Genomic DNA, 12,637 nt, shown 5'->3' with positions numbered 1-12,637 from the left:
GACCATGCTTGTTCACACTAAGTATTTTGGAGTTACGACGAAATGTGATAACTCAATTTAAAATCATTTACCGCTCGTTTATATTAAAAAAAATTGAGATAGAAAAACAATCTTTGTAAACGTGTGAAATTAAATTCTGGCGGAATCATTACTGAAAAAAATATTTTGACTTTAAATTCGATAGTTAACACTGAACAACAGAAAAAATAAGCAGTTTGGGAGATAATTGAATTCAAAAACTTAAAAAAAAAAGATGACACCTATAAGGGGAGGTACAATTTCCGGTCAACTTAAAAATTTACGTCGTATCAATAAGAATTTCAATAACCGATACTAAGTTTCAAATCGATAGGACTAAAGGTGTTCAAAAAATCCCCAAAATACACACACACATTTTTTCTAGATCATGAAAACGTCATCAGTGATCGATTCCGAGTGAGTCAGTCAAAATCTTGAGTTCGAATTTTTGCATGATCACAAAACTTCATCTATTGTTACTACGTACATTCGAGTTTTCAGTGTATCGTAATTCAGCGACTTATGTAATAAAAAATGCTGCATTGTATGTAATTGGCCAGGAAGGCGCATTGGGGTTTACCTGTTAGGCCTTCCTGGTATATATGTACATATATAATAAAAAAAATGCTGTGAAGCGACTTTGGTCTTTCATTTGGATCTTGAACCCACCCCTACGCAACAATATAATTTAATTGTGAAAACTTTCAAACAGATATTACATTTATGAGATTTTAACCCCGATATGTTATCCCGACATGCCGTGCTGAAACATCCTTTCTCGAAAAACATTTTGAGCCAGTGGTGTGCGGTAAAATTCTCTATCTTTTTGTCGTACAGTCTTGCTTAATTTGCGCGAGTAGGATACAAGAGGAACAGGCAGTGGCGTAGCGTGAATTCCAGGTGCCCCCCGCAAAATATTTTAAGGCGCCCCACCCCCTTTATATTCATATTATTTCCTTACAGCAAAATAACTTTCCAAATTAATAATTAATACCTTTTTTATGTATATACCGAAGTGCATTAATAGTCTTATCTGGACGACCAACAAGCAGTGCACAATCTGTTTAAACATAAAATAACTGATGGTGAATCTTTCTTAAAAACTTCCCACCTGTTAATTTTGAGAGAATTCTCAGCAAATAGGTTGAAAAATGGCACTGACGTTCAAAAGATGGAAAAAGAAAGCAGTCTTCCAGCCCTATTGGCATAGATCAATTACATTTTCTGGCCACAGTGTCATATTGGAGTGACCTGTGAAGAAACTGTGGTATACTCGTGTAAACAAATAAACAAATATTAAACACAATGAGGATGAATTAAAAATATAATAATGTACGTACATTATTATATTTTGACATACATTAAGTACATACAATAAAATGAGATGCAAATAGATTGAAAAATAAGAGAGATGTTAAAAAAAATATTACAAAGAAATTCCGCCCTCCCGCATTGCGGGGTCTGCGGGCGCGGTAGCTACGCCGCTGGGAACAGGCTGTTCCTCTTGTATCCTGCCCATGCACATTAAGTAAGGCTGTATGACAAAAAGAGAGAATTTCACCGCACGCTAGTGTTGTGAGCATATCAAATTTGAGCACATTTTGAGAAAAACACCGCAATTTACTTACCAATACAAAACAATCACAGCGTGAACTATATTTTTTTTTACATATATTTTAATAACAGATATAAACAAACATTGATCTTTAGAGAAATACAGTAGCTGGCCGAAAGTGATTGTGTTACGGGTCGAATTTAAGAAAGGCAAACCCCACGTGCTTATAGAAAACAACTGTCAAACGTACGCAGTTGACGTTTCAAAAATTGTATAACCATGGGTAAAGTACGTGCAACCAGGCATCAGAAGTTCGTGAAATCTGAAAAGGCCAAGGTGAAGTTGAAGCAGAAGAAAGAACTTCCAAAAGGCACCAACGTCACGAACACAACCTTCAAAATCAAGAAAATAGTCGTAGCCGAGCAGTTGAAAACTTCCACAGACGGACCTCTCAGTAAATATAAACTGAGTTTGAAGGAACTGCTGTCAAGATTGCAACACTTCAACACTACTTCTAGAAAGGACGCACTAGAAGGCATCAAACAATTGATCGGAACCAACGCTGAAGAGATACTCGGAGTGCACGTAGGACAACTCATATCAGGAGTAGCACCTCTAGTATTGGATAGGGAAAAAATTGTAAGTCGATACATTATATTTCAAGATTTCAAAGCCTTTATTGCTGATATTCAGCGTGTCCTGATGACACATAGGCCTCCTCCAGACCTTTCCATATTCCTCTCTCTCCTGCCATCCTTGTCCATAAAGGACCTGCAGCTTGTTTCAGGTCACCTGATCATCTTTTCCTCTGCCTCTTTTTCTTTTTGCTTTATAGCGTGGGGTCCATTTTGTTATTGCTCTTGATCTTTCTTTTCTCCGATCATGTGACCGGTCCATCTCCATTTTAATCTTATGGTAATATCTTCCACTTTTGTAATTTTTTACTAACCTCTTAGTTCATCTTAGATCTACTGCTCTTTTCTTATGTTTTATGGTGTACTTCTTTCCATGCTCCTCTGGCAAGTTTTTTGAGTGGTAGCCCAAGTTTGAAATCCATAAGTCATGATTGGAAGTATGCAGATGTTGAATATTTTTCTTTTGATTGAATTGGCATGTTGTTTGCCCTTCATTATGTCTTTCAGGGACCAGAATATTTTCCACGCGTTAGTGATCCTCTTTTATATTTCTGTTTCCATATGGTCATTGAAAGACACAATAGGCTCACTGTCTACCTTGATGATACTCTTGGCTTGGTTTGTCATAGCCTTTGTTTTTGTTTTGCTCAACGTAAGCCCTACTTTTTTACTCTTTGTTGCAAGGTCTTGCTGCATTACTTGTAGGGTTTCTGAGTTGTCAGTAAAAAGTACAAGATCATCGGCAAATCGGAGATGATTCAAATTAGATCCGTTTATGTTAATGCCAAATTTGCTCCAATCCATCTCTTTGAATATGTCATATAATTATATAATGTAAATTAATTATTATTCTATGTATATTTCAGGTTCGACGGGAAGCTTTTCAAACTCTCCACTACATCCTCTCACCATTAGAGACTGAAAAGATATCTCCATTCTTCGACGTGCTCTGCTCTTACCTGAGATGTGCCATGACTCATATCGATACTAACATTCACGAGGATTCTGTATTTTACTTCGACGTTCTGATCGATAACGCTCCTGATTTGGTCGCCTTGAACGCTCACAGGATCTTTCCTAGTTTTTTAGATATGATTTCCAAATTGAGGATTGATTCAAAGCCGGGACGGACTCTTCTTGTGAATCTCGGCAGTAAAATGACCAGCGTCAAGTGGAGGTCTAAAGTACTGTCTAGGCTGTTGAAGTTTCTTAAGATATTGAATAATTTACATTTGAAGTCTAAAGGAATCGTCTTAGCAGAAACTGATACGCTTACGTCGTACTATTTTGAGGATAAAGAACGCGTTAAGCATAATATTAATACGAAAACAGTCTTTTATAATAAGGATCAATTGAACTACTTCCCGTTATATAAAGGAATAGGGAGTCAATTGTGTTTTACAAAGGAAAAAAATGCTATGTGTAAAGAGAGTGACAATGAAAATCAAAAGCTTCGTTCGTATACGGAAGTATTATTGCCACTTTTGTTCGATACTTGGTTAGAAGTACGGCCTGTGGATTCCGGAAATGTTAAAAGCGTTGAGTCGGTTATATCGGAAGAAGCCGTAGTCATATTGAAAGAAATCTTAGAGATTTTCTTACTGACGTGGAATCTGCTGAAGTTAACCGACGAACATTTACAAATGACGGAACTGACGGAATGGTTTGTTGAAAAATATCAACGATCATTCAGTCAGCTCCTCTCCAACGCGTTCCCGTACACTCAAAGCATAGCCAGATCCAAAAAGAAGAATCAACCGACGGATAATACAAGAGGAGAGAAATGTCTAGAAGAAAACCTAATGATTTGTCACATCTATACAATATTGAATCACAAAATCGTACACAACTTTCAAAAGCTCGAAGCCGACCGTGTTTTAAGCTACATAAAGTGGAGCCTCGATAATATTTCAGACAAGAACATCATATGTCAATCTCAAGTCGTAGCGATATTAACGTGCATATTGAAAAGCGAGGATTGGATCACATCGAAAGGGATGATTCCGCTGCTCGATACGATCATCGACGTTTACACTGCTGGTTCTGGTGTATTCAAAGAGCACATATTCACACTGCTGTGCAATATTCTCTTGAGCGATCATTTGATGGTTTTGCAGCGCACGCCGAGCTTCCAGACGTGGTTGGGCAACTTGCCGGACGCCATCAGCAATGAAGAGACCATTTCGGAGAGGTCGTTCGATGTTATAATGCGATTCGCTATACAGAACAACAAACTGTTCAATGACAGTATCAGGTCGAAGTTGAAGGCGATCGTTAAGAACTTGCCGAGGGTAAGGATAGCCGATGCTCAAAACGAGGCCGAAGCCAAAAAGAAAATTATAAATCTCCTCTATTGGATCGGCTGTTGGGATGTCAATTCTTTGAACATGCTCCAAGACCAGTTGGAATCGCAAAATTTCGATTTTGATACGAAGGAATATTTAGTCGATATATTGAAATTAAAAACTGAGGGTTTGTTTGTAGTATGAATAGTGTTGTATATTAAAAATATACTTTATATATTATAAATATTGTTTTTTATTTAAAGTTTATTCATAAAATTCACATTGATTGTATGTATGCTTATATTAATTTATTGCACTTTAGCTAGGTTTGCATTCATCCATAGGATTGTCATCTTCTTTGACGTTATTCAATTCTTCAAGCCATAGTTTTTCAAATTGGATCAATTCTGGTGGCTTTTTATACTGCAATTTAAACAATAAATATTATTATAAATACAAATTTAGACCTATCAAACATGAATATGATATAGATATTTATCCAGCTTCTATATCATATATATATTAGCACTATTCTGTGTGAGATAACGCTCGCCATACTATAATAGTCATTTCGATTCGACATATGTACGTCACAGTTAAAACACTGCCAACAAAACGTACGAATATAATACGAATCATCAAAAAACTTCTATATATACTGTATGCTACCAACGTTTCCTCTAGGAAAATAAGTATAAGCGTTTAGCGTAGGGTTGCCATTTGTCCCGGATTTTCTGGGACAGTACCGGATTCCAGCTCTGCTTCCCGCATAGATAAATGTCCCGGATTTAACAAATTTATTTAACGATTATTGGGGATGTCCAATACAAGATGGCTAACTCTACTACCCGCAATTGGAAGAGTGTTACAATCATTTAATCCTTTAGTCATATTTTCTTTCAATTGTTAAGTGTCGGATAGTTTTAAGAAATATCTTTTCAAATGAACAGGCCAAACTTTGGCTTCAATTCCTTCAAACATAAGCATCAGAATTTCATAATTCGATAAAAAGAATGGAAGGAGAGAAAAGTACAATTGAAATTTCAGAAGAAATTGATGATCTCATTTCTTTAAATTTAAAGATATAATCAATTTTACAATTATACCACCATGTTTAAAGACTATTTAAATCAATCTAATTGAAAATGGAAATATAGAAAAAAAAAGGATGCTACTTTAGCATGCGGTCCACCTTCACACATCTACTTTAGTATGCGATCTACCTTCACCTTTTTACTTTAATATGCGGTCTCACTGTCTCAGTTCTCGCGTGTGACACTGAGACTGAAGAATAACGACCCTAACAACCTAATCTTAAATGAATAGGGCCAACCTTAACTTAACCTAACCTATCCTGACCCTTAAATAAATAGATGTTGGCTGCCAAGATATATTTTTTTAAAGTTTTATTTCATCAATATTTTCACAAAAAAAAAAACATCTTAGCAGCCAACATCTATTTATTTAAGGGTCAGGATAGGTTAGGTTAAGTTGAGGTTGGCCCTATTCATTTAAGATTAGCTTTTTAGGGTCGGTATCAATTTCTATCAAAATATAGTCAATATTTTGATAGAAATGCTTCGACAACATTATGGGGCGGCAGGAAAAAACAAAAATTGTAATAAAAATTTCGTTGCTACGATACAAATAAAAAAAAAAAGTCTGACTGCATACTAAAGTAGCACCAAAAAATGATTCATTGAAGAAATTATGAATTTTAATACGAATATTGTTTCTTATCTGGAATTATGGGGTTAACAATTTAAGGAAATTACTAATTTTAATTGGATTACTTTGAAACGTCAAATAAATTGAAACAACATATGTAGAAAAAACAATAGTTTTCATAAATAAATATTTGCCTGAAAACTAATATCTAGTATTGGAGAATGAATTATTTGACGAAATTTCATATTTGAAAAGATACACCAATGGAATAATGAAAAAACACCCATCAATAAGCGTTGTATCCAAATTTTCAACTATTTTAACGAAAATAACATTCCTTGTGTTCATCTCACAAAAGTTGTCTTATTCGCACTTTGTTTATCTGGTACCAATACGGCTATCGATTATCAATAATTTGTGGACAGCAGATAAGTCGCAGATGAATATTGATACCATAAAAGCAATGGTTAGAACAAAGTGCAATACTTGCGAAGACTTCAAGCAACAAATAGAAAATTGCGATGAACTTATATATATATTTGTTTCATTAAGCGTTTTTTTTATACAAAAATGTACCAGATTTCACCGCAGAAAAAATGGTAACCCTAGTTTAGCGTCATCTATTGAAAATGTAATTAATTAATTAATTATTCTATTGGTGTATTATATTGTTTATATGTAGGTTGTTGTGTATTTTTTATTCATATTAAACAATTTAATATAAATATATTTGAAAAAAATATGACGGCGTACAGAACGAACACAGGACCGACACAAGTCTTTAAATAATTTTTTAATTAATAGCTTAATATGCCATAACCCATGCGATGATATTTTTAGTAATATAATGGAAGAATTTCAACATAAAATTCACCTAGTGAGTGTTAATAATAATCAACAACAAACCGATATAATAAGAGTATTGAATTTATGGCTGTATTCGACGTTGGCTTGTACAGGCAGTGTTCCAATTCTATCTAGTTCTGGAATTTGAAGCTTTTTAAAATATTTCTTATTGGTTGTCCTAACGAAGATACACTTTTCACTGGCATTGGCTGCTACCGAGTATGTTTCGATAGGATAAGGCAGATTTCTAATTCTCCACTCTAGGCACTTCTTAGTGTTACGTCTGGTCAGTATCGGCTGAAGCACACAAGCACAAAATTTCATTGCAATGGTTAAAATTGTGCAGATACATTGATTTTGTATGAAATCAATAAGATATAGGGACCTGATCGTTGGATTCTCTAAGGCCGTCGTCGGTGAGCGGTGGCGGAGACGGAGGCTCTCCGAGCTCCACCTGCCATTCTGGAGGCCCTCTGAGTGGGGTGTGGCTTTTCCAAGCTCGTCTCGTGACACATCCGGTGGCCATGGAGTACTCCTCGAGCATCTCTCGTCCGTCTCCTAACCTGCAAAGAACTCGACGATTGTTTCCATTGACGAAGCTGGACTTTTCGGCCGCTTTGAGGATCCTCAGCCAATGGTCTGGTCCTTCGAGAGGTCTCGTCGCCATCTTGACGGCCGGCCCTTCGTCCGCCATCTCGAATATCAATTTTCTTTTCATTGTTGACTTGTCTCCCGGCAACACATTTCAAATTTGACACTTGTCCAGGTGGCCATAATATGCCTATACACTACCATTGTATATTTGCTATTTACAATTGTTTTATTTTATTTAAAGCTCTATAAAGGTCTGTTCATACCTAGTCAGCACGTACCGACTTCAGCAGGTATCCGGCCGTACGAAAAGTATTCTTTGGTACATTTTGTATGGGTATATTCATACCAACCGTCACGTTTATGCCACGGCAGGCTTACAGCAGTATCCGACATTTCCTGTTCATACCTTACAGCAACATCCGTCAACGTATCGTATCCGTTTTTTTGGCCATCGTGGAAATATACACGCGAATTACGTGCCATGAGTCTTTGCTGTTTTGGACCAATTATCGAAAGTGATAGTTGACAGCTGTTCAATCTTTCGACATGGTTTTGGCGCAAATATTTAAAAAAAATTTGTCCATCATCCACAAGCTCCTTATACAGTGTCCAAAACTCTCCTTCGGTTTTTCTATTTTTTAACATGGGATGCACATCAAAACGCCTCCGTGCTTTTTTATTGCCTTCTTGAGCTTCTTCTTCCAACAACAGCGCGATTATACATAATTTTTCGTTCGATAAACGTCTAAACATTTTTGCTGACTTGTATTCTGACGCGTAGCTACGAATACACGTGTATGCATTCATATTGCAAGTACTCGACAATACGACGTAAGCAATATTGCGCCGTATCGTCATGGCCTCTAATGTATAAGTAAGCCGATTTTGCCTTGCACTCGGCCAAATTGCTGTAAACGTGACGTGACCGCGACGTGTAGGTAGATATGAATAGAAATGTAATAAAATGACATATTTGAAACGGAGTCGTGCAGTGCTGAAGCCGTGCAGTGCTGTTAAGTATGAACAGACCTTAAACAACGATATAATGAGATTATTATATAAATAAAAACAATTTTGTATTAGAAACAGTTAAGTGACTAGAAAAATTAGGCCCGCCTGCAAATGTAAGAAAAAGGCCCCCTTTAGTATTTTTGTTATTTATTTATTTTTATTTTACATACATATTTTCACATAAATATATACAAATATACCAGGAAGGCTTAACAGGTAAACCCAAAATGCGCCTTCCTGGTCCACATAATTATTACATAGATACATGTAAATCTAAATATCTGACATGGTTCGGTGATTACTGGTCACAAATTACTCGTCACAAAGTCACTAAAATCTCTATAACGGAACATCTGGCAGCCGAAAAGTCCATCATACTAACGATAACTATCATAGTGACGAGAACTTGAGTGCCAAATATTGTGTATTTGCGATTTTCATGGCAAAAATTGTCTTTGTGACCACCCCAATGTGACGAATAGTCCAATTACCATGTGATATCTATGGTCAGTATACATATATTACAAACATCGTATTAATACGATAAATAACGATGAATAACTTTCATGTAACAATACGAATTTTATATTCGATAAACAACCACAGAGACATCTATGGTGAGCAATATGGCGAAACCTAAGATATAACAATAACTAAAGGTTCGCAACAGAAAATTGGGAAGGAAACGCCAATTTTACAGGAATCGTTTCAATGAAAATCAGAAAAATTGGCAAATTCTGATAAGAAACGATCGACCTAGACAAATCAAGGTCTGGCCAACAGCGAGACTTAGCGGGGATTCAAACTCGTAACATCAAGTACGAAATAATTCAACATTCACCACTAGACCACGCTGCTGGTTATTAAAATTGACGGGCTGAAAACCAGACTGGTACAGGTAAACGGAGTACTAGTCATATGTGAACCAGTCACAGGACAACCGGTCGCTCTAGATTGGTCACACGTGATCACCCGTCACACTAAAACTGGTCACACCGTAAAACTGGTCACACCCTAAAATCGGTCACGAGAAAACTGGTTGACCGATTTTAGGGCGTGACCAGTTTTCTCGTGACCAGTTTTAGTGTGACGGGTGATCACGTGTGACCGATCTAGAGCGACCAGTTATCTTGTGACCGGTTCACATTTGACTAGTAATCACCGAACCCTGGTACAAGTGACATTTTTAAAAAAATCTGGTGTAAGTGCTAAAATAATAGCATATATGAAATGCTATTATTTTAGCACTTAAACCAGCTTTTTTTTTAAAAATGTCACTTGTACCAGTTTGGTTTTCAGCCCGGCAATTGAATTGGTAATTAAATCGCCTTCAAAGTCGCAAATTATGCGATTACATATTTCAAAGAAATTTTATTTTAACACCGTTTTCATAGATAACTAGTTGTTTTACCCGGCTTCACTCAGTGTTTGTTATATAAACAGCTTAAACATGGCGAATCTAATAGTAAATATTCATTTGTGTTTTTATTAAATTTATTTGAATCGAAAAAAATATATATCGAATCGTCGTCATAGAAACGATCTTCCCAACCAAAAATACTTACATACAAAGTCTCTTTCGAAATTATATATTAGATTATTACGGTTCGGTGTTTACATCCAAAATGTGAATCGCTACCAGGATAACTGCTGCTACGAAAATCACTCGCGCGGTCTCCTGTCACACGAAAATTCGTCACACGGGAAAATTGCCGTATAGAAAACTGCCCAAATATTGCTCAAAACCGTCCAAATCTCGAATGAAAAAGCATTTCCTGAGCAATATTTGAGCAGTTTTCTGTACGGCAATTTTCCTGTGCGACAGAATCCCACGCGAGAGATTTTCGTAGCGGCGGTTATCCTGGTAGCGATTCACATTTAGGATGTAATCGCCGAACCATTTAATACTAGTGTTGTGCCCGTTGATTTCAACGGGTGGCTTCGGAAAGGAAAGTGTAAGGTAATTTATAGGCACGCGCACGTATTACCTCGATAAGATCAATCGTCACACCACATCCCTATGCATAACGTATACTCGGCATTCTAAAATTTGTTTTATTGAAATATCCATACTTGTCCACGCGTCCGTCACATACCCACATACCCACACACATACATCGTGTCCGTTTTTATATATATTATATTATGACGGGTGGGAAGGAAGTAAAGTAGTTGCCACCAACATGGTCGAATCAACTCACAAGATGGTGACCCAAACTCGACCATGTCATACGGCCTCTACACATTGATTCAGTTACTTTTAGCTTTCAAATTCAGATGGCTATTGGTTCCAATAACGAAAGCGTCTATTTTATTTATAATTTAATTTAGTGTGTATTATTTAACGTCTTCTTAATTGATTGAATAATGCATGTTTTGAAAAAAAGTCTATGCTAAAATCATCGAATATATTTAAACAAAAATATATTCCAATGTATTCGAAATTAAATGATTTTCGATAGAATTATTGTTCAGTTTAAAATAAACAAATTTAATAACATTTAAAAAATATTACAATTTATTTCTATATGAAATAAAAAAAATATTATTAGTTAAAAAAATGTCGATGTGCGTAAGTTGTACATTTTTGTACTGTAAACCCTATTGCCAGTAAAATGGATGCAAGCAAATTACATCATTTCTATATTTAGTTACATGCTAACAGGTAGATGACTGCGTCATCATATATTTAATCAGTATTTCGTCGATAAGGTCTCAATGTAAATACATATTTTAACTTAACTCACTTTCAGTACTCTCAAATAGTTCTGCGGAAACGATCATCGCGTCCGGCGACCAATTTTACGTGGATTGTTTCAAATTTGAAATTCATAGTTAATTCTCTAAAAAATTAGTGCGAACGCAAACCGAAAAGTAATACTAATTGTAAACAATAGCATCCAGTTTGAAAATTGTACGTTTTAACTTGTTCCGTGTATTAAAAAAGTGCATTTTAAAAGGGAAACGTTTGCAGAACTTAATTATAAACAATACTGTTTTGCGTGAATAATGTTTTCTTGTGATAAATCATGTTTCATTTGTGTCAAAGTTAATTTCGATAGGAAAATTCTATTGAAAATTCGTTTTATTGCGATGAAAATGATCAGTTCTGTGATGTGTGAAAAAGTTTCTTCGTTAAGTTTTTTGAACGCGAAATTAAAATAAATGAATCTACTTTAAAAAGGTGAGAATATTTACTTAATATTAGTTTATATTTTGAACGATAGATGCTGCTTTACACATTTTAATATAATTTAAGCGGCAATATGATTGCAAAAAGTTAGACTATCAGATTACTATGACATTATTAATTTTTCAAAAAGCTTTTAAAAGGATAATATTTCCATATTAGATGTCATGTACATATTTTAAATACATATATACCAGGAAGGCTTAACAGGTAAACCTCATTGCACCTTCCTGTTCAATTACAAATAACAACAGCATTATTATTAGAAATTAATGAGACATCTATGAATTTTAAGCTTGTACATATTTTTTATTTTTATTTTATAATTTTATTGTACATAAATCATACTTAAATAGTGGTGACATAGTGGATAGGATGGTTTTTCATCCTATTTAATGGAGGAACCGTTTCAAAAATGAAATCAGAATAATTTATTAGTGAAGAATAATATGGGGGAATAATAATAATAATAATATGAAGAATAATATGGAATATGAAATAATATGGAATAATAATATGAAGAATAATATGGGGGAAATTTTTAAGACAAATTAAGTTCATACATTACAGATATGTAATATACTCAGAATAAATTCTTTTCAATCGAGGTAAACTCACGGGATCGAACCCGGCGACACCTCAGTGCTAGGTAATAGCCCAATCACCGAGCCATGCTGCTGGCTTTTTTGTGATTTTTTAAATAAAATTTGGTCATTATTTCTCTAGTTTTGCTGCATTAAAACCGCTAGTGTGTACTCCACTTTCACGTGCATTGTTTTTTCCAATAAAAATTCTACATACCATCTTATTCCAATGTTGGAGCAGTGATAATGGT

The 12,637-nt window shown here is 35.3% G+C and overlaps 2 protein-coding genes and 1 long non-coding RNA gene across 3 annotated transcripts in view; 2 read left to right on the top strand and 1 right to left on the bottom strand.

The window, feature by feature from the left end:
• The first annotated feature begins 1,734 nt into the window (after window positions 1–1,734).
• On the top strand, window positions 1,735–4,734 carry LOC143917585 (testis-expressed protein 10). Its single transcript, XM_077439142.1, has 2 exons — window positions 1,735–2,212; window positions 3,075–4,734. Exons 1-2 carry the CDS (start codon window positions 1,853–1,855, stop codon window positions 4,695–4,697), a joined length of 1,983 nt encoding a protein of 660 aa, XP_077295268.1. The 5' UTR covers window positions 1,735–1,852; the 3' UTR covers window positions 4,698–4,734.
• Window positions 4,689–7,760, bottom strand: LOC143917586 (protein DPCD). Its single transcript, XM_077439143.1, has 3 exons — window positions 7,393–7,760; window positions 7,068–7,304; window positions 4,689–4,916 (listed from the first exon to the last, which is right to left on the bottom strand). The coding sequence occupies exons 1-3, from the start codon at window positions 7,723–7,725 to the stop codon at window positions 4,812–4,814; spliced, it is 675 nt and encodes a 224-aa protein (XP_077295269.1). The 5' UTR covers window positions 7,726–7,760; the 3' UTR covers window positions 4,689–4,811.
• Window positions 7,761–11,329: 3,569 nt separating this feature from the next.
• The window catches only part of LOC143917655 (uncharacterized), a 160,606-nt gene continuing 159,298 nt past the window's right edge, over window positions 11,330–12,637 (top strand). Inside the window, exon 1 of the long non-coding RNA XR_013261085.1 lies at window positions 11,330–11,796. This is a non-coding gene — a long non-coding RNA (uncharacterized LOC143917655). The remainder of the gene's footprint in view (window positions 11,797–12,637) is intronic.

Source organism: Arctopsyche grandis, chromosome 10, assembly GCF_051622035.1.
Source record: "Arctopsyche grandis isolate Sample6627 chromosome 10, ASM5162203v2, whole genome shotgun sequence".
NCBI classification, from domain to species: domain Eukaryota; kingdom Metazoa; phylum Arthropoda; class Insecta; order Trichoptera; family Hydropsychidae; genus Arctopsyche; species Arctopsyche grandis.
The sequence above is the reverse complement of the archived record's forward strand: the minus strand, read 5'-3'. Positions and strand labels throughout refer to the sequence as shown.

Excerpts from the sequence above, each read along its gene's own strand:
- LOC143917585 (XM_077439142.1), top strand. The coding sequence starts at position 1,853 with ATGGGTAAAGTACGTGCAACCAGGCATCAGAAGTTCGTGAAATCTGAA. Across the intron at positions 2,213-3,074 it reads TATTGGATAGGGAAAAAATT|GTTCGACGGGAAGCTTTTCA; the intron begins GTAAGTCGATAC and ends TGTATATTTCAG.
- LOC143917586 (XM_077439143.1), bottom strand. The coding sequence starts at position 7,725 with ATGAAAAGAAAATTGATATTCGAGATGGCGGACGAAGGGCCGGCCGTC. Across the intron at positions 7,305-7,392 it reads TTAGAGAATCCAACGATCAG|CCGATACTGACCAGACGTAA; the intron begins GTCCCTATATCT and ends TGTGTGCTTCAG. Across the intron at positions 4,917-7,067 it reads TCAATACTCTTATTATATCG|TATAAAAAGCCACCAGAATT; the intron begins GTTTGTTGTTGA and ends TTTAAATTGCAG.